The sequence below is a fragment of the Xyrauchen texanus genome, chromosome 39 (genome assembly GCF_025860055.1).
Source record: "Xyrauchen texanus isolate HMW12.3.18 chromosome 39, RBS_HiC_50CHRs, whole genome shotgun sequence".
NCBI classification, from domain to species: domain Eukaryota; kingdom Metazoa; phylum Chordata; class Actinopteri; order Cypriniformes; family Catostomidae; genus Xyrauchen; species Xyrauchen texanus.
The window spans coordinates 30,989,084-31,011,005 of NC_068314.1; the positions used below are offsets into that span (position 1 = coordinate 30,989,084).

General features: G+C 38.9%; 1 protein-coding gene across 1 annotated transcript in view; it reads right to left on the reverse strand.

Moving 5' to 3' along the window:
* Window positions 1-21,467, reverse strand: part of LOC127632741 (host cell factor 1-like) — a 40,262-nt gene extending 18,795 nt beyond the window's left edge. The window contains exons 1-19 of the mRNA XM_052111488.1: window positions 21,192-21,467; window positions 19,854-20,058; window positions 15,462-15,610; window positions 15,201-15,361; window positions 14,901-15,109; window positions 14,705-14,789; window positions 14,277-14,383; window positions 12,506-12,685; window positions 11,957-12,295; window positions 11,040-11,191; window positions 10,745-10,939; window positions 8,131-8,355; window positions 7,927-8,031; window positions 6,877-7,093; window positions 6,654-6,790; window positions 6,406-6,544; window positions 6,080-6,276; window positions 4,052-4,805; window positions 2,135-2,262 (exon numbers count right to left, since the gene is read on the reverse strand). Coding sequence (XP_051967448.1) covers window positions 2,135-2,262; window positions 4,052-4,805; window positions 6,080-6,276; window positions 6,406-6,544; window positions 6,654-6,790; window positions 6,877-7,093; window positions 7,927-8,031; window positions 8,131-8,355; window positions 10,745-10,939; window positions 11,040-11,191; window positions 11,957-12,295; window positions 12,506-12,685; window positions 14,277-14,383; window positions 14,705-14,789; window positions 14,901-15,109; window positions 15,201-15,361; window positions 15,462-15,610; window positions 19,854-20,049 — 3,675 coding nt within the window. The 5' untranslated portion in view covers window positions 20,050-20,058; window positions 21,192-21,467. The remainder of the gene's footprint in view (window positions 1-2,134; window positions 2,263-4,051; window positions 4,806-6,079; window positions 6,277-6,405; window positions 6,545-6,653; window positions 6,791-6,876; window positions 7,094-7,926; window positions 8,032-8,130; window positions 8,356-10,744; window positions 10,940-11,039; window positions 11,192-11,956; window positions 12,296-12,505; window positions 12,686-14,276; window positions 14,384-14,704; window positions 14,790-14,900; window positions 15,110-15,200; window positions 15,362-15,461; window positions 15,611-19,853; window positions 20,059-21,191) is intronic.
* Between the last annotated feature and the right edge of the window lie 455 nt (window positions 21,468-21,922).

Below are 21,922 nucleotides of genomic sequence, written 5' to 3' on the forward strand. Positions count from 1 at the left end.
TTTCACATCCACTCAATGGCTCAACAACATTGGTGAGAGGACAGGTGTTTGCAGCTCTCTGATGCTAAAGCATACTTCAGGTTTGACACAAACGCTTGGCTCATGCATACAGTTGATGTATTAGCCTTTAAAAGTACTGTATACTCCATTTGACTGCATGCATACAGCACATGCAGTTGGCGCATGCACACAACGACTACAATGAGCTACTAGACTATTTCTCTTCAGGTGTTTAGACCCATAAAGATGTATTTATATTAGGGCTGTCGATTTAACGCGTTAATAACGTGCGATTCATTTTATAAAAAAATAACACGTTAAGAAACTTAAGACAATTAATCGCACATGACGTCACATCACTGCGTTGCTGTGGTGCGAAATGCAGATGGAAGGCAGGAAGTGTTTTTCTACATAGGATTATTGGCATACAAGCACTATCACAAACTCAAAATGCCTATGTTTTGCATAGTTTACGGTTGCTCAAATCGACCAAACCGAGAAACCACAAGGAGCTTTTTATCGTGTACCAAATGTTGTTGTTCATAAGGGGGAAATGCAAGAAATTGACTGACAAATGCTGGACAACCTGCGTCTGCGGTTTAGAGGAGCCGAGTCGGATAATGCTCATGTGTGCAGTGAGCACTTCGTCAAAGGTAAGTTAATACAACTTATGTGGCTATGTTTATGTAACGTTAGCCATTTCCGTACTTTGTAAAGTTAAAGAAATAGTTTTTTCTTTTCTTTGTTTGTTTGAGTTTGTACCCCTGAAACTGAACAAAAATACATAACGATAGCAAAGCGAATTACAAAGCCTTTACAGGCGAACGTAAATAACTTGCCCTGCCATACAATTGCAATGAGCTGCAATGACTTCTCTGTCTTGTTTCGCGATGATCCATGTCTTTAGGGGCGTTTCGGCTGATCTTTGAGAGTGGTTAAACTAATCACGTAAACAACCACAATGCTAACATCGAGAGGCGCCACAGTGTTTAATGTTTGTTGCGAGGTTAATCCACAGGACAAAAAAGTTGTATCCCTCCATTTGTGTTCTGGAGTAGAAGGATGTCTGAAGGACAAGGTAGTTGCTTATATCTAATGCCAAGATATGTTGTGATTTTCTGTTTATTCCTTTCTCTCGTAATATCATCTAAACTAGTAAAGTATGGACTTTCCTCCATCTCATCCATTGTGCTTTTCACTTGCTGCCCTCCATCTGAATTGTGTCATAAGAATAACGTGACTGCAAACAAGCTAAGTAGTAAACTATATTTAACTTGACACAGTGACCTAAACATTTTATGTTTATGATGCAACACACCCGAGACATCTAATGTAGGTGTAAATTGATGGGCTCTTAAACAAGCCCTCATAATTAATCTCCAACTGATTGACAAATTCACTTGTGAAATGGATTGCTGTGAACTGTATGCCAATGACTGACTTATGATCAATAATATGGTAGTAAACAATTCATTGTATTCTAAAACCGCTCTTTGTATTGTCTTATTAATGATGAACTCTTCTGCCACAAGAATGTAATGCATTTTAATTATCTGAATATGTTTTCATTTTATATATATATATTTGTTTTAATATTTAAAGATAAATTATTATAGTATAATTAAAGTATAATTATTTCATCATTATATATTGAATTATTGTTATATGTGGGGCTTTCTCAGCAGATATTTGTATATGCGATTTAAATGCGATTAATCATGATTAATTGATCGGGACACCATGTAAATAATTTTATTAAAATTTTTAATCGATTGACAGCCCTAATTTATATTCATTCAGATTTGAGTTATGCAAATGTAGGTATCTCCTGACCTCCTCAAACACGTGCTCTTGACGTGCATATCCACTGTTGTCGGTTCTACCTTTTTCTCCTGATGATTACATCATCTTACGCTTCTTCATAAAAGCAACGGCTCAATAGTGTGTGTTGCCACCTTGCGGACCCATTGATCAGTGCAAATAATTCCAGGCGCATACACATACTGTGCGTTTAGAGTAAGCACTGTTATAAAAATCAAATGCTTTGTGCTCAAATGAGTGCACTTGGACAATAAATCAGGCACAATTAAATACAAGCACAGAGTTGTCAGGAATGTTAAAATAGGCCACTCACTGGAACAGCTGGTCCTGGTAGAGGTGTTGCCTGTGTGACTGTGGTGATGGCTCTGCTCTGGGGTGCAGCAGTGGATGGCAGGACCTCTGTACTGGTGGTAGATTCTGATGCTTCACCAGTCTGTTGGACTAAATGCACAAAATACATAAAAATACAAATTACCATAAACCTTGAAAGACAAAAAAAAAGAAAGGGAAGAAATGAGAGCCTTTGAAAGAATAGCCACTTCCACACATTAAACGTGAACTGCCAGACTAAATTCTTGAGTAAAGAAATCACATCTATTATTTACACAAGCTGTGGCTTTCGGTTTAAAGCCGGCATCATACTTGCTGCTTTTTCCAGCAATTTTCAAGCATAGCCTTCATTTACATAATCAGCAGCCAGTATGTGAGAGACAGAGCATGCATTAGCATCTGACTGCGGGCAGTTGTTAATCCCTTGTTCGTTGCCGAGTTAATGGCTATGAAAACTGGAAAAGCACATCAAACTTGTTAGAAAAAAAAATGTTGTCGCCAGGGCGGACAAATGACCAATTAACATCTCTTACTGAAGAACTGATAAGATGTCATGCTCGGATCTGAATGTTTTTATCAGCAAACTCTACAACCGCATTTTACAAATACTGATTGTAATATATAGTGATTCTATCGCCAACATTTTTGGGGGGGGTTCTCCTAAACTTAAACAACAAATAAATCAAAGTGTAAGCAAACAGTCTGAAAGCTGCATGGGCATACCTCCAATTGAAGAGAGTGAGATCTCCACAAAACAGTCAATAAGTGACACCTTCGGCCAAAATAGAGTTGTTTGGAGTCGTCTAATGTGTTGCCAACTTAATATGTATTGCTACCAGACCATTAAAAGTCTCATTAAAAGAGAAAAGGAAAAGGAAAATTCTCATATGCCACTCCAGATGTGTATGACTTACTTTCTTCTGTAGAACACAAATGAAGATTTTTAGAAGAATATCTCAGTTCTGTAGGTCATTTCAATGCAAGTGAATGGTGGCCAGAACTTTGAAGCTCCAAAAAGTAGATAAAGGAAACATAAAAGTAAACCATAAGACTCTAGTGGTTAAATCCATATCTTCAGAAGCGATATAATAGATGTGGGAGAGAAACAGATCGATATACAAGTCCCTTTATAACTCTAAAACTCCACTTTAACTTTCAGATATTAAAGTAAAACTAAACAGGCACCACATGTGGCTATCAGATGTAAAAGTGAAAGTGGAGATTGAGTAAGAAAATGACTTAAATTTGGATCTGTATTTCACCCACACTTTTTATATCTCTTCTGAACATATGGATTAAAACACAGGAGTCTTACTTCTATGATGCCTTTATGTGCTTTTTGGAGCTACAAAAGGTCAGATCACCATTCACTTGCATTGTATGGACCTAAAAAGCTCAGATATTCTTCTAAAAACATTTGTTTGTGTTCTGCTCAAGAAGAAAGTCATACACATCTGGGATGGCATGAGGGTGAGTAAATGATTTGAATAAATGAATGTAAATTTTTGGGTGAACTATTTCTTTAACAAAATGACCAGGCAAGATTTATTTGGATCTGAAAGCAAAATGTCTTGTTCATTTAAGCATCTTTGCAATGTGTATCAATGTATCAATCTTGCTACAATGTAGCTATCTAAACCAAGATTGTCACAAGTATATGCATTAACAATTAGGTGACAATGCGTTATGCAAGAACTTTCAAAATGTTTATGTTGCAGCTTTGTTTACACATAGCATCAATATGGATTTTTTCTTGTCTGGGAATGTTATAACTATTTACCCAGCAACATTTCGATACAATGGGTTGCATACATGCACGACCTCTGAATAAAACGTAAATTTAAAGCAGAGTCTGTATGTGAAAAAGAGCCAATGAAAATCTTCCACAAGGATGATGTACCTGTTCCCTCATCTGTCTCCATACTGCAGGAAGCAGTTGTGGCCGTGTTGGTTGTACCCGTCTCGTGGGTCTCACAAGGTGGGTTGGAGCACACCCTCTGAACAGTTCCCATTTGGTCACCACCCATGTTAGATGAAGCTGTAGTTGCAGTGCTGGTGGTGCCTGTTTCATGGGTCTCACAAGGTGGGTTCGAGCAAACCCTCTGCACCGTTCCTGCTTGGTCTCCTCCCATGTTAGATGAAGCTGTAGTAGCAGTGTTGGTGGTGCCCGTTTCATGGGTCTCACAAGGTGGGTTGGAGCACACCCTCTGCACTGTGCCAGTAGGGGCCGTGCCTATATTCGAAGATGCTGTAGTTGCTGTGTTGGTGGTGCCCGTTTCGTGGGTCTCGCATGGTGGGTTTGAGCACACCCTCTGAACAGTTCCCATGTTGGCAGATGCTGTGGTGGCAGTGTTTGTTGTACCTGTTTCATGGGTTTCGCAGGGCGGGTTGGAGCATACCCTCTGCACTGTTCCAGTCGGACCAGTCCCCATATTTGCTGTCGCTGTTGTGGCTGTGTTGGTGGTGCCTGTCTCGTGAGTCTCACACGGAGGATTGGAGCACACAAGAGTTACACTGCTGGAAGCATCAGCTGCCCCGGATTCAGTAGAGGTGGGCTGCTCTGAGGTGGGAGAGGCCATAATGGAAACAGGCAGGTCTTGGCCAGGTTGAGCCTCCACACTACTGGGTGTAGTTATGAGTGTCACCTGGGTGGGCTGAAGAAAGGATGGCATGAGATTAGTGGCGAATCATTTTGAGATTATTGGCATCTGCCTCCAACTACATCTAATTGGCCATTTAAAGGCACCTATATACTTCCGTAGAAGTTCAGTTCAATCATTCAGGGGTTAAAAGAAGTTCTAAACAGCCGAGCAATGGTATACTGTTTGCGAACATTCTGACAAATGCCACAACGCTGTAGGACGGCGTGTAGAGGTACATCAAAATATAAAAACCTCAACTAATGTGACAATAAAATGTGTTATTAATGTGTTATTATCATCATCATCTGCAACACAATATTTTCACGGTGCGAGGGTTTTCATGCAAGCCTGGTTTTCATGCGAGCCATTACAGAACCACAAGTGCCAATTATCTGCTCTGAAACTCTGGAGCACAGGCATCAGTTCCCATTGACATCAGAAGTGTGGGCTTCTCTCGATATTGCGGCACAGACAACAAAACTGCGACCCATTTGAATTCAAGTGAAGATTTTCTATTTTAAATCGCTATGGAGGAAGTCAATACTCAAATAATATACAGCCCCGACATGCTAAACAGAACAAAGCAACACTGTAATATGCACAACAATAAAGGGTTTTCAAATTAGGCAACACATCGCTATCCTTACAAAAATGTATCACAATTTTACAGTAGTAACAGTAACTGTGATATTTATTCTATCATTATTAAATTGTATTATTTATGTCCACATAATATCTCTACACATCTGTATCAACCATAATAAATTCCATCATGATTGACCACTACACGAGATGTAAATAAGTTGTTCTGTTGTGGGTTTTACTCAAGACATAGTGCTTAAAACAGTGAACATTGCGGGGGCCTGGGTAGCTCAGCGAGCATTGAGTTAGAATCCAGGTCTCCCAAGCATCCAAACTGGCCCGGTTGCTAGGGAGGGTAGTCTCAAATGGGTTAACCACCTCATGGTCACTATAATGTGTGGTTCTCACTCTCGGTGGGGTGCGTGGCGAGTTGTGCGTGGATTCTGGGGAGAATAGTGTTGGCATCCACATGCGCTACATCTCCACGGTAACGCGCTCAACAAGCCACATGATAAGATGCGCAGATTGACAGTCTCAGATGCAGAGGCAACTGAGATTTTTCCTCTGCAACCCGGATTGAAGCGAGTCACTACACCACCACAAGGACATGGAGTGCATTGGGAATTGAGCAATCTAAACTGGGGAGAATTTGGAAAAAACATCAGGTCAGAAACTAGGTCAGAAAAAGAGAATCTGGCTCTAACCTGCATGGTGGACGGGATGGTGGTCACGTTGCTCTGAGCAGCTGAAACAGTGGCGGCATTTATGACCTGGTTGGAGAGGGTGGCAATCGTGCCCAGGGTGGTGATGGGGGTTGCCAGGGTGGCATTGGCACTGGTTACGCTTCCTCCTGCTAAGCTGCTAGAAACTGTTCCAGTGACTGTGCCAAGGGTTGTTACACCTTTGAAAGAGGACATACTTCTAATCATTTAACAGCATTTTGCGACATTACACTTATATTGTCCTCAGACATATACTGTCTTACAACAGTAAGAAACAATACAATTAGTTTATAGATGCATATCCTAACCAGTTGTTCCCTTGACAACCAATGTTGTTACAGTTGGTTTGACCCCAGACACGGATACTGGAGAAACAAGACGCACTCCTCCCATTGGCACAGTGCGAAGAATGGTATTGGGCTGACCTGGAGCACCCTTCAAAACGACCTATCGAGAAGTGGGGGAAAAAGAAAACAATCCAGGTAAGAAAGTGGACATCCATGTTTTTCGTTATGCAACAAATATCAGGGTGACTGATCCCCCCCAGTCCCAATACCTGTGTGAGGCCTTGCTGGCCTGTTGCTGTGCCAATCTTAGGCATTGCTGTAATAATTTTGCCAGGAGTTCCTGATGTCATCATCTTGGAAGTAATGATGGTGATGGGGCTCTTCACCCCTGCACTACTAGTTACACCTACAAAATGTTTATTATTCAAATTTTTTTAATAGTTCAGAATTTGCACACAAAACAGACACTTATGGGAATTTTCATTTCTTTACCTGCAGCTCCCTGTTGTAAAGCAGACATGGGGATTGTTTTAAAGATAGTGGTGGTGCCCGGCTTGTTGGTGGTAGAGGGGGACATGCCACTGATGCCCAGGATTGTGGGCTTGTTTCCTGTGCCACCTGCTTGAGAGGTGGTAATTATGGTGGTTGATTTTCCATCAGCAGACGTTACCAACTTCAAAATGGTGCCAGGAGGGAGGGGACCCTTTGTCTGTGGAATCAGACAAGTTGGGATTAATTCAATTTATAACTAATTAGGAACATTTTGTGCTTGCCTATGAAACCTGCCATCATAATGTTAGAGCGTAGTGGTTGGTTGCCATGGTGTTTCTATGCGGTCACTAAATTGCTCCGGCTGTTTGTTTTTTTTGCATGCTCCAAAGTAGTTGCTTGATGGCCAAAGCAACATATAGTTTGGGTGCCTCTTAAGATATCTTTTTTTTTTTTTTGGCCATTTAAAGGCATAGTTCACCCAAAAGTGAAAATTCTCTTAAAATTTTTTTTAAATATTTGATCTGTTTCACAGCCACACCTATCATATTGCTTCAGAAGACATAGATTTAACCACTTGAGTCATATGAATTACTTTTATGCTGCCTTTATTTCACTTTTGGAGCTCCTATGGCCACTATTCACTTGCATTGTGAGGACCAACAGAGCTGATATATTCTTCTAAAAATATTTATTAGTGTTCAGCAGAAGAAAAAGTCATACACATCTGGGATGACATGAGGGTGAATAAATGAGAGAATTTTAATTCTTGGGTGAACTATCCCTTTAAATCCCTTCAAAATCATTTGGCATGATCGCTTAGAATTGTAAGTAGTAATAGCAAATGTTTCCTTAACAAGCCATATTAGAGTTGTCAATCATGTTCATAGCATAGAACAAGACAAGTTACGTTTAACACTTGTGGCATTAACATCAATAGCGATGCAGTTTAAGTAAACACCACTAATAAGTTCTAAACTTTACTTTTGAGACGTTTTTTAGATCCTTAATGTCTAGATTTGGATATTTACACTAAGCTTGTGTTGAACTTACCTGTATGATCTGAGTCAGTGGGTTGGAGGAGGCCTGCCCAGTCACAGCAGATGACTGCACTGGTTTGGTTTGTACCACTGACATGACCTTTCCCAAGTTAGAGAACTAAACAAAAACATTTAAATAAATAAAATGCATGTAGGAGACTTTGTTCAATATAATTTTTTACATTATGTTCAATATAATTTAGTATGACTACTGTACCAGGGTTCCACCTCCTCCCATGGAAAGTGGGCTCTTGACGAGTGTGATGGTCTTGGTGACCCCGCCCACCATAGTGGTCACAACCTGAGCCTGCTGGGCAACAGTAACTGTGCCAGACTTGTGCACTGTAATAATGGGCCGAGCACCTGTAGTGGGACTGGACACTGTTGGACTGCCCACCTGGGCAGCAGCGGTCTTCAGCATGCGAGTGGCAGGGTTGCTTACCTGCAATATAATGAAATGCCTTAAGATTAGTGCTGGAGGGGAATAACGGTATATGCAAGAGGTTGATCGATAGTGGATTTTGCCAATACCTATAAAACTAATGTGGTGGAAAAGGCAGATAAACAATTAATCAGTCTTAGTCATTCCATACTGTGATAGATTTAAGTAGTTATCAAATGAAGCCTTTTGTAGTAAATATATTCACCAGATGAAGGGTTTTGTGCATGTGTGTGTATATACATATACACCAATCACTCACAACATTTAAACCTCCTGCCTAATATTGTGTAGGTCCCCCCTTATGCTGCCAAAACAGCACCAACCCGAATCTCATAATAGCATTCTGAGATGATATTCTTCTCACCACAATTGTACAGAGCGTTTATCTGCATTATCATATACTTCGTCAGTTCAAACCAGTCTGGCCATTCTCTGGCCTCTCTCATCAACAAGGCGTTTCCATCCACAGAAATGCCGCTCAATGGATGTTTTTTGTTTTTGGCACCATTCTGAATAAATTCTAGAGACTGTTGTGCATGAAAATTCCAGATCAGCAGTTACAGAAATACTCAAACCAGCCCATCTGGCACCAACAAACATGCCATGGTCCAAATCACTGAGATCACATTTTTCCCTCATTCTGATGGTTCATGTGAACATTAACTGAAGCTCCTGACCCGTAACTGCATGATTTTATGCACTGCAGCCACGCGATTGGCCGATTAGATAATCGCATGGATGATTGTTGGTGCCAGATGGGCTGGTTTGAGTATTTCTGTAACTGCTGATCTCCTGCAATTTTCACACACAACAGTCTCTAGATTTTACTTCGAATGGTGCCAAAAACAAAAAACATCCAGTGAGCGGCAGTTCTGTGAATTTTCTGTTAAAATGCCTTGTTGATGAGTGAGGTCAACAGAGAATGGCCAGACTGGTTTGAACTGACAACGTTTACGGTAACTCAAATAACAGCTCTGTACAGTTGTGGTGAGAAGAATATCATCTCAGAATGCTATTCTGAGAAGCGGGTTGACACTGTTTTGGTGGCATGAGGGGGACCTACACAATATTAGGCAGGTGGTTTAAATGTTGTGTTAAATGAGTTACGTACATATACTGCATATAACCAGAAGAGGATTAATGTTGAGTAAGTTTTATATTAATTCACAAGATATGAAACTGGGACAATGTATGTGGTAACACATTGCCATACTGTCACAAATGTCTTTGTAAGCCTTTGCTTCAATCAAGAACCTATCAAAAAAAAAATCCAATAAAATAAACTATCGGCATAGATGTTTGTCGATAAGCTTTAGTTCCTAAAAAGCAACTATTGTGAGGATTAACACAGGCTTTAAATGAATGTGTGAAGCAGACTGCTCATACACCGGAAACTCCACAGACACATGATGAAAATCATCAGTCTTTTTAGGAAGTCAGTTCACTCACGGCCATCTTTGGAATGCTACCGGGCAGCTATTTTTCTATGTAAACAAGTGCAGCTCCAATCTACTTGAATGTAGAGAGAACGAAATCTTCAAAATGGTTGGTCAAGATTACGATCTAAGAACATTTGAAAAAACAATTGTATCATAAATTGTGCTTAACATCAGATTACGCTAAAAAACTAAATTGTCCAGACTTGTATAGCTTATGCGCATGCGTATTATTGAGTTGATTAAGAGGCTATGTCTGTACCTAAAAGCTGATTGGCTCGTTTACTTGTAAGGCGGGACTTGCGTTCTACATTTGTTGACCATTGGGTGTACCAATTTCTCCCATTCATTTTAATAGAAGTGGCCCATCTCGGCTAAATAGTCCCTGGAATCATTCGCTTTGTATGAGAGATGACAGAGTAGAGTGCTAATCCACTGTGAAGCACGCAGCACACGTAGACTTTATATTTTTAGAATGAAATCACAGCATTTGTGCTTTAACAATTACAATGGGCCATGTGGCGAAATGTTCACACAGAGAAGTGAAGCTTCCATCAAAAAACACATCAAAATAAAAGGACGAATTAAAATAAAAAGCTAGATGCCTGAAAATGAAGAAATTGGGACAGAAATAATTACACCTGTTTAATAAAATGTAATACTCAATGTAGTAATATTATTATTATTATTAATTAATTAATAATTATTTAGTATTAGTTACATCAAAATAATAAAAAGCATTATATCATGCAAAGGTTTATTGAAAAGTAATTGTTCTTTTTTAGCTTGTTAAAAGTTTAAAGAATTAATTTAATTGGACACCATTTTGATGATGAATTTAAAACTTTAAAACGTGGAATTCTGGGAAGAAAAAAAGCTGTGTAAAGACATTAACACGGTTTACATCCATAGTTCCAAATAAAAGAGAAAATCACAACAAAAAACTAAATTACCATGACAGGAGATGCCACTTTTACTGTGGTGGGGTGAGTGGTAGACCCAGGTGCCACAGCCACCGTTTTTACGATTGTCGCCCCGGCCGGCATATTGAGAACAGTGGCTCCAGGGGAGGGGGGGATTTTCTGTGTTGCTGCAGCAGCTGCAGCTAAAGCTGCCATTCCACTCATCTGAGGGCTGCTGCCTATGGGCTAAAAGAATAAAGTGAAGGAAAAATTACACAATTTAATAAATAAATATAAATTGTGAACACTGTTTGACATGTTCCACCTTCCGGTTTTTGCTTATTACCGTTCCTTGAGTGGCCTGAGAAGGCACTACCATCCGGACACCTGCAGGAAGTGATGTCACCGTGACTGGGGATTTTCCAGCTTGGGCAGCTTGTCGCACAGTGAAAATCGATGTCCCAGCACCCAGCTGAGGGGCTGCAACTTTCAGAATGGCTTAAGTATAAAATAAAATAAAAGATATACACATGTATATATATTTTTTTAATACTGTAAAAACAAAGCGATACTGAAGCATTAAGAGAATTTAAACTATTGCTGCACTATTAGAGGAATAAATAGTTCACCCAAAAATTATAAATTCTCTTTACTAACCCTCATGCCATCCCAGATTTGTATTACTTTCTTTTTTTCTGCAGAGCACAGAGAAATATTCTAAGAATGGTGACCAAAACTTTGATGCTCCAAAAAGGATAGAGGCTGTCCAATATTTAAGCCCTTTTTTTTTCTTCTATAAATCGCCATTTTCACTTTCACGTTCCTCTTTATTTTTGACACTTTGTGGATATCGCCACCTACTGGGATGAGGATAATTTATTGTGGAAAAGGACTTAAATATTGATCTGTTTCTCACCCATACCTATCATATCACTTCTGAAGACATTAATTAAACAACTGGAGGCAAATAGATAACTTTTATGCTGCCTTTATGTGATAATGTCTGGTCACCATTCAATTGTATTGCATGGACCTACAAAGCAGAGACATTCTAAAAATAAAATCTTCATTTGTGTTCAACAGAAGTCAGTCATACACATCTAGGATGGCATGAGGGTGAGTAAATTATGAGAATGTACTTTTTTCTGTGAACTATCCCTTTAAAAAGGTACAGTGTGCAATTTCACCGCATCTAGTGACACCAAATGGAATTGCAAATACTGCAGCATTATTGTTTTTATTTTATTGTTTTTAAGTGTGTACCTGGGCCGCGAGCTGTTGAGGCAGCCAAGGGACTTCCAGGCATGTTGGGCAAGACTGAGGCTGTGGGGGAAGCAGCCTGGGGCACTAGAGTGATGCCAGTCTGCGGCAGACTGTGAGCAGATGGAGCAGCTGCTGCAGGTGCTGGACTTTTGGGAGAGTTTCCAGGAAGTGAGGGAACTGCATTGAGGGTAGGTGAGGTGGCAGCAGTGGCTGATGGGATGTCATATTTCTGAAGCTGAAGCAGGTACATGTCTGCCGTAGATACCGCTCCCCAGCTAACCTCTAAAGAATTTGTGTTGGCCCGGACAAGCTGTACCCGTGAAGGAGGATTAGGCCGTTCTGCAAAAAACAAAAAGAGTGACAAATGTTTTTTTTAAACTGCACAAAATTACTCCTTCGAGTGACAATTTATGCATTTTGATTTTTCAATGATGCCGTTTTGTTTATGAGAAACAATCTTTCCATGCAGTAAAAAATATTTGACTATCCTTTGGTAGCTATACTGTAAAGGGACATTTTACATACACACTATATAACTGCTGTACTCACCTGTCTCCAGGTACCACAGGTCTTTGCAGCACACCTGATTGTTCCACGCTTTGCGGTACCCATCACGTCCACTCCAAACATAAAGCCTGTTGTTGATAGCAACCGAGCAATGTCCTGCTCGTGCACGTGGTACGTTGTCCTCCAAAGTGTCCATCAAAACAGTCTCCCATGACAAAGTGTCTAGAAACAAAATTAAGTTTGTATTTTGGCTTAGTTTAATCAGAGACTGATGCATTTACATACATTCAGATTATGGTTTATCATAACTACAGTTGAAGTCTACATACACCTTAGCCAAATACATTTAAAAAAACCCTTTTCACAATTCCTGACATCTAATTGTAGCTTCACAAAATAGATGGCATCATGAAGGGGGAAAATTATGTGGATATATTGAAGCAACATCTTAAGACATCAGCCAGGAAGTTAAAGCTTGGTCCCAAATGGGTCTACCAAATGGACAATGACCCAAAGCATACCTCCAAAGTTGTGGCAAAATGGCTTAAGGACAACAAAGTCAAGGTATTGGAGTGGCCATCACAAAGCCCTAACCTCAATCTGATAGAAAATTTGTGGGCAAAACTGAAAAAGCATGTGCGAGCAATGAGGCCTACAAACATGATTCCTCTGTCTGGAGGATTGGGCCAAAATTCCAGCAACTTTGTGGAAGGCTACCCAAAAATTTTGACCCAAGTTAAACACTTTAAAGTAAATGATACCAAGTACTAACAATGTGTATGTAGACATCTGGCCCACTGGAAATGTGATGAAATAAATAAAAGCTGAAATAAATCATTCTCCATACCATTATTTTTATTATTCTGACATTTCAAATTCTTAAAATAGTGATCCTAACTAACCCAAGGCATTGCATGTTTTCTACAATTAAATGTCACGAATTGTGAAAAACTGAGTTAAAATGTATTTGGTTGAGGTGTATGAAAACTTCTGACTTCAACTGTGTATATATACTATATTTTCTATTCACATTCTTTTTTATTATCATCTCTGTCTTGTTGCTGTTTTGTTTGCGCATTGGAAACTTCTGTCACCAAGACAAATTCCTTGTATATGTAAGCATACTTGGCAATAAAGCTGATTCTGATTCTAACTTGTATTGGACCCGGAATATTTCTTTAAAGGAAGAATTGATGAAACTTTCAATACAACAGCACTCGTCATTACTTCAATATAATTATTAGTGATATATTATTTTTACTATTATTATTACTAAATTGAATACAACATATTACAACACTGTAATAACATATTTCTGTCGCAATTTCTCTTCAAAAAGAAGTGAAGTGCTGACCACTTCTGTTCACTTAGAAGTGGTCAGCACGTGCAGACTATATTTAATTAAATCTCATCTTTCTTTGGTTTAATCATCACATTAGGACATTGCACAATGTACACTTGTTTAAAAGTGTTATTTATACATTACTTTTATGCAAAATATCTCACATTCTGTGACATTTCCTATTTTATAGTTAATTCCGCAATTCAGTCCATGTTTTTCCCCATCGCAGAAATCATAGGGCCCTATTTGTTATGATTTAGAATAGTTTTCCTAACACTGTGGCACAATCAAATCATTGCTCTTTGTTTGAGCAACCCAACAATAAATTTAACCAATGCCTTGAAATTTGCTTTGACAGACGGGGGGAATGTTACAGAAACCTGTTTGAACAATAATCATTTTTGCAATTCTGTTGAATGACACAAAACAGCTTTAATCATCGTCTCAACACGACAAACACATGTACTGTACCCAAGTTCAGGCAGGCCAGTGTGTTAGTACACTTCCATTCCTTCTCATGTGTGGCCACCTTCACATCATCCATCACCAAGGGAACCCAGCCACCAAAAACAAACATCCTACAAAGCAGAGGGACAAAAAAATAAATAAGTCATGTGACTGTAGGGAATGCTTGTGGTGATGTAATTCCACCAGCAACTGTGTTATAACTGTTATGGTTTGCACTACTGTGTGTACTTGTATAATGTGCATACTGTGTATTACATGTTCCTTGTCTAATGTGCATATTGTGTTTATATGTATATTGTGGATATCTGTGCATACTTGTATAATTGTGTATACTGCATGTTTATGGAACTGCACAAAAGACTTTCACTCACTACTGCATTTGTGCATGTATGGTGTATTTTATTTGATTTCTAGATTCCATTAGAACTCACTTGTTTGTTATAGTAGTGGCTGAGTGGAGGCTGCGAGGGAGGGGAGCAGTGCCACTTATTGTAGGCTTGTTCCAGGTCAGCGTGTCTGTAAAGCAAAGAGAGACCCTATTATTGATTGACCTAACTGATTGATTGAATTAATGTCCAATCGGTGACATAAAACAAAGTGTGGCTTACAAAACAACAATCTACATACCAATATCTAATGTCCAAAGATCTCCCAAACGACAACCACTCATTCCTCCGTATATGATAAGACGGGACTTCTTGGTAGTTTTTTCAGTATAAATTACAGCAGTGTGGCTCTCTCTTGGTGGTGGCAGAACTCCATATGTGACTGGTACATCCCAACCAGCAACGCTGGAGCCAGGGCGCAGCTCGAGAGTATAAAGATCATTCAAATATCTGGAAACAGGCAAAAGGAAATTCTATGAATCAAACTCAACAGACAAAACATTTCGAAGCATAGATTTCATTGACTTCGTTGCTGGTATACCTGGGAATGTTGTTCTTGGGGTCTTCGCTGTCATTGGCAAGCCCTCCAAAGAGATAGCACTTGTTACCCACAAGAGAAAAACTATGACCCAGTCGAGGACAAGGCGGTGCCCCGTTTTTAGGGGCCTTAGGTTTCAATTTTTTCCACTCCCACCTACTTGCCTGATAACAACAGCGAGATAATTTAAAATTTAGCCAAACACAGACAAGAAAGTAAGTCACATGACAGAGTGATATGTGAAATGAAAGAACTCTTTGTTACCTGTAACTCATAAAGATCATTGCTGTACTTTCCATATTCCACCATCCCACCAAAAGCTAACAGCCGTGTACCGTCACATACAAAACCATAAGCTGCACAGCCTGGAGGAATGTCTCCACGAACAGCTGGTATGAACCACTGGTTTGTTGCTGAAAAAGATAGAGACCTCTCATTGTTCAGTAAATATAACAGTGATAAGGAGAATATGACCGCAATCTAAAGCCATTCTAGGTGTGAATATCAATTAAAAGCACTTTATAAAATGAAGATCACTTAGCATTTCGGTCAGAAAACATTAAGGTTTGAGAAAAATGAACACTCGAAGAACAAATTTAATTAAGGTCCTTCTTTCTCTACCTATCCTTCTACCAATCTGTCCATCTTCTAAATGCTATTCTAAAATGTCTTGACAAATTTAAAGGAATAGTTCACCCAAAAAATTTTATTCTCTCATCATTTACTCACCCTTATGCCATCGTAGATGTGTATGACTGTATTTCTGCTCAACACAAACAAAGATTTTTTGAAGAATGTCTGAGCTCTGTTGGTCCATACATACAAAGCCAATAGGGTCCAAAATGTTAAAGCTCCAAAAATCACGTAAACGCAGCATAAAAGTAATCCATATGACTCCAGTGTTTGAATCCATATCTTCTGAATGATATGATAGGTGTGGGTGAAAAACAGATCAATATTTAAGTTTTTTTACCGGAAGTTCTACTCCCTGTCCAGTAGGTGCCGATGTGCATGAAGAATACGATTCACCAAAAACAAAAGAACCCTTAGGAGAAGACTGGTTAGAAACAGATCAATATTTAAATTCTTTGTTTACTGTAAATCTCCAATTTCAAACTGCCTTCCTAAGCACTCTCCTCTCCTAAGGAAGTATAGGTCTCTGCGGATCTAAATCAGGCATTCCCCCATCAGTGGGTACTTTAAAACCAGGATTTTTCAACCACTTCACTTGATTTGACTACTATATAGAGATTCCCTACTTTCAATGGATAGGTGAAAAATGCTCATCCCGGTTTGAAATGCCCACTGATTGGGAAATGCCCATTTTTGATCCGCAGAGACCTATACTTCCTTAGGAGAGGAGAGTGCTTAGAAAGGCAGTTTGAAAGTGGAGATTTACAGTAAACAAAGAATTTAAATATTGATCTGTTTCTAACCCACACCCATCATATCACTTCAGAAGACATAGATCTAACCACTGGAGTCATATGGATTACTTTCATGCTGCCTTTGTGCTTTTTGAGTTTGAGAGTTTTGGACCATGTTGACTTGCATTGTATGGATCAGGGATGGGGAACCTTTTTTCACTAAGAAGTCAATTTTCCAATTATTGGTTGAAGCATTTTTTTTTTCTCTTGAAAAAGCCATACCACAAACTAATAATTTAAAAGCTATTCAATAAAATAAAACTTTACATAGCCCATAGACTACTCAAAAACAAACAAATATGCAAAAATGAATAGGTAACATGTTGCAATATGGAAAAGAGTACATGTGTTTGTGCGGTTCTCCATAAAATGACTTTATTTTACAATTGTTCATGAAAAATGTTTCTTCCCTTTTGGGCTGGGCAATATGTAAAGAATATTCTAATGATAATCGCATTTAAAATATAATCGATATCCGATTATATGGTCAACCTCCAAAGTCGGTGATTGTTTTTGCTTTAAAAATGTAATTAATTTACTGAAACACAAAAATCTTAAACAAAAAGACATTTCTAATTTCAAATTGCACTTTAAATGAAAGAAAAAGCAATTAAAATAACGAAATTATGAAAAAATCTTATTTATATCCACCTCCCCAATTCCAAACATTTACCGTCTCCAACAGCCCCATTTGCCATCATGCAAGTATCAGTACGCTGCAACAGGTGAAAAATTAGGCCACTAATAGCCTACAAATTAAGAAAGACAATTATTAAAAAGATAATTATAATAATCATCATCATAATAAGCCTAAATAATTTCCTTGCGTTCCGAAAAAATGCTGCCAAATGCGTTCTTATCGAATGTATTTGTACTGCGTTTTGATAATACAGTTATGCTGCCTAAAGAAAAAAAAACATAACAAAATTTTAGGTTCAAGGTGAACATGTCTTATATTACATTGTGATTTAATCACTTTTGTCTTTGTTTCTTTAATACAAAGATACCTGTATATATTAATGAACCTGCAGAGTTGCGTTCACAATGCGGAAGAGCAAACCGCACCGTGGAAATAAAGCGAAACTCACAGTACCTCACGAGATGATCTGAGATCATTTGCAGAATTCTCATAGACTACATTATTCTTCCAAACAGTTTGAAATGAAACTGAGAAAAAGGACAGATAACTCTTTACATGCACTTGATCCAGGAGACAGGGTCCCGCTGCACACCTCTGAACAAACAGCGAATCAGAAACGAGCACTGATGGTTTTCTTTTGTCTGTTTTTAAAAATATAATAAAGTGTTTCTTCAAGCGCGTCTTTTTGGCTAAAAGCATTCCTGTCATGTGTCACTCCGAGACGTCTTACAGGTCTCCCACCTGTTGTGGGTAGATGAATAAAATTACTTCTGCATGAAATACATTTGGACGAGGAGCTCGCGAACTGGATTGAGTCTCGTCACATTTTGCGGGTGGCGTTTGCTATATCACACCCTGGGTGCACATAAAAAAAATAACGAACGTGCATAAAATAGCACATAAATGCTCTTAACAGGGAAGATCAATAGTTATTGGGAAACGAGGGCCAGAACTCTATGCATGTGTGTGTCATAGAAGCGTTTTCATTGCACTCGTGAACAGCGGAGCTCACACATATCAAATCAGGCGTGCATTGTGGCTTTTCTTTCGTCTGTTCTTCAAAATAGAATCAAGTTTCGTCAAAAGTGTTTTGTGTAATATCACTCTGAGAAGTCTTACAGGTCACCTTCACAGCAGCTGGTACATCAGCAAAGTACTCCGCATGAAAAATCTGCATTTGGCGGGTGTTCATTTCAAACCTTGTTCACCAGTAGGCTATACGACAAATTCGGGAGAAAGGAAATCAAAACATTGTCACTGACTTCAAGCTTTGCAATTGCACCCACACTTTCTGTTGGAAAATCATCACTAGAACGTTTTAAACGATCATGTGTTGGTGAATGGTGAGCCACTTGATTTTTAACAAGGAGCCACGAGCCATAGGTTCCCGATCCCTGGTATGGACCAACAGAGCTGAAATATTCTTTTAATTATCTTTGTTTTTGTACAGCAGAAGACAGAAAGGCAATGCACATCTAGGGTGAAATGACGATGAGTAAATTATGAGACAACTTTCATTTTGGGGTGAACTATCCTTTAAATTTTAACTCATCATACTACACCTGTAGTTGCTCATGTGCAATCATATTTTAGAGCTCCTGCTCTGCAATGAAGTGATTTACATTTATATGTTCATGTTACGTAGGCACAGGACATTGTAAGTATTAGATAGAATAGACGAAAAATAAAATCCAAACTCCACGATGACATTGTCACATATTTTACATACAATGCATCGTGCCACAATAAACCGTTAAACCACTAAAGTCGACCATAATTAATTTAATCCATGAGTGAAAAATTGTCCAATAACAGGATGGTTACTGAAATTAAGCTAGTAGTATTCGGCTGGTCATGTGATCCTAACATGGCAGCCCCCCTGAGGGGACCCTCTCCATTAAGAACAAAACTGTTTAAGGTTACTGTAAGGTACCTATCTAGAGTCTTTGTCATGTGACTACTCATGATTTCTATAGATATTTTACTAAGTTAATTTTATTAGGAGGAAAAAAATACTGTGTGCACCTTTAAAGCACGTCTTGCCTCTGGTACTATTTAAATGTTTTTTCCCCCAAATAAATAAATTACAATTAAAATATATATATATATATATATATATATATATATATATATATATATATATATATATATATATATCGTTAACAACAAGACCAGTTACATGCATTAAGAAAATAAAAAGGGCATTTTTGGTTTCATGCTGACAGTGTCATTGTGAGCTTAACGGTACTAATGCTCAAGATAACAAAAAGGCGCACTGTTCAAAGTTCAGAAGGGGGCGGGTGCGTGACGGCCAACGTCCATTTCACTTTCTGGCGCCTTTTTTTGCTCAGAAAAGCCGACAAGGCTATGAGCCAAACGCGATGCTTCACGAACACAAATATAGCTGAGAACACTCAGAACGTCTGGTATACATATAATATGCATATTTGTGATAAAACAAACAAACACTGTATCTACTTGCGCTCCGTGAAGCAGAGACAGTTACTCTTGTAACTGTCACTCTGTTCTTCTTCGCGCGACCGATCTAAATTAATACAATAAATAAAGCAGGGGGGACATTTTACTCACCAGTATTATAAACGTGCAACTCGTCGACGATTCCTTCGTTTCCTCCACCAAACACGACCATTAGCTCCTTTATGGCGACGGCTCTATGTCCGTGTCTCGGTCGTGGTACTGGCCCGGACCACCCCAAAACCCGCTTCCATCGCGGCTGCAGCGGAGCAACGGTGGTTCCAGACACAACGGAACCAGGGGACGACATGTCCTTTTACTGAGAAAACAAGGAATGCAACTCAGCGCCCACAAATATGTTCTGTGTTCAGAGCTAAAATCAGTAGTCCACTGTAACTTGCAATGTAGATACTGCACGAAAAGACCCCGACAGATAGCAGGCAACCATGCTGCATAGCACCCACGCGTACACATTGATAGTTTTAAATAACAGTACAATTAAAGTGTGGAGTATTCAGGAGTTTGGTCCATTCAGGGATGCCGCAATTTCGGTGCTTGCAGAGCGGCTAAAAGCCTGTTTTCTAGGCTAAAACCCCAATTGCAACTTGTGCACACACACCTATATGTTCTAAGAAACGGATTTAACTAAGATCTAGTCTAAAAGTCATACCTCCACGTTACATTTTCCAGTTAAATGTCCCTGATGCAGAAACAGTATCGACCCATGGAAGTCGCCATATTGAAACAAGTAAAGCCAGTCGTAAAAATGGCGGAGCGGCAAATAAAAACAATACATTTAACACGTAACTGCATAGGAAGCGTTAATGACTAAAATCACGGCGAATAAATAATTGATGCTTAAGTCAACACTCCTCAAAATTCTGGAAAGTTAGACAAAGACAGACATTCAGAGACTAACTCGAAATTCTGTGCCCATTTGCTGCAGAATGCCGTTTTCATGCCTCTCTGGGAGTCGCCATCTTGTCAGACACTCAAAATAGCAACGATATTCAATTGTGTGCTTGCAATTTAATTCCAGTGCAATGGAAATTAACTCAGTTGCTCGCGCGCTGCAGTATCCAAGCGAATTTAACATTTATTTGAGACATTAAAACATGCATAAATGCATGCAGCGGAATGCGGTTACCAACAGCATTACAGCAATCTAGTCTCATTTCACCAAAGGATCCACAAATTAATCTATGATCGCAAATACATCCCGATACATACTATGAACAGATCAGTCCGTGCAAATGATCTCTCCGCGTAAAATAAAAAAACTCTCGATGGTTTTTATTTTTATTTAATTCATGCCGCCCCGGTGTAAGCAGCCATCTTGTCAAGTCAGCCCACCAGCAGCTCCCACAAGAAAAATGGCGGATAAGTTTGTGTTAACCACCCCAAAACACACGTTTGGCGCAGTGCATTTTCACAACCACAAGTAATACATACGATATTCGTGTTGCGATATCCAGGGAGATGTTTTGATGGTCTTGTTTAGAAAGGATAGCCCAGGTTCATCCAAATCTGTTCAGAAGTATCCACTCTCATGCCTGCCTGGAAGCCGCCATGTTCTTGTCAATGTACAGCCGCTCCAAACACCCGAAACAAATATGGCTGAATTATCACGTCCCTCTCGAGAGCTTTTAGCCAAACACACACTCGGGCCGCACTTTAGCTCTACACTGATGCAGTTTCTTTAGAAATAATTTTATATTCACTATATCGACTAGAGGTATATATCTGAGATGCGTTAAAATAAACAATCCAGTAAATTAACACAGAATTGTATATATATAGCTTTAGCTTGAAGAAGAGCTCATTGTCCCACACTAAAGATGGCGACGTAAACACAATTTTTTTTGTTCATATACAAACAAGTACAATGCAAATAAAAGGCATTGTGGTACAGTTCAGAGTATAGGAAACAGAATAACAACAACTAAAACATAAATTAGCATTTATGTAAAAAAAAAAAAATGAACAATCAAAAAGAAAAAACTAGATAAAATTGCTATATAATTTTTGGGCAGTTACATAAATTTGTAAAGCTTTAACATTTGTATTGTTTTTATAAGCTTTTTGTTTTGTGATCTCATGTTTGATAGTGTTTCAACGTATATTGTCTAATGAACATAAAACTTTGTAAAAATAATACAAATATGAATAATGTAATTTTGTTT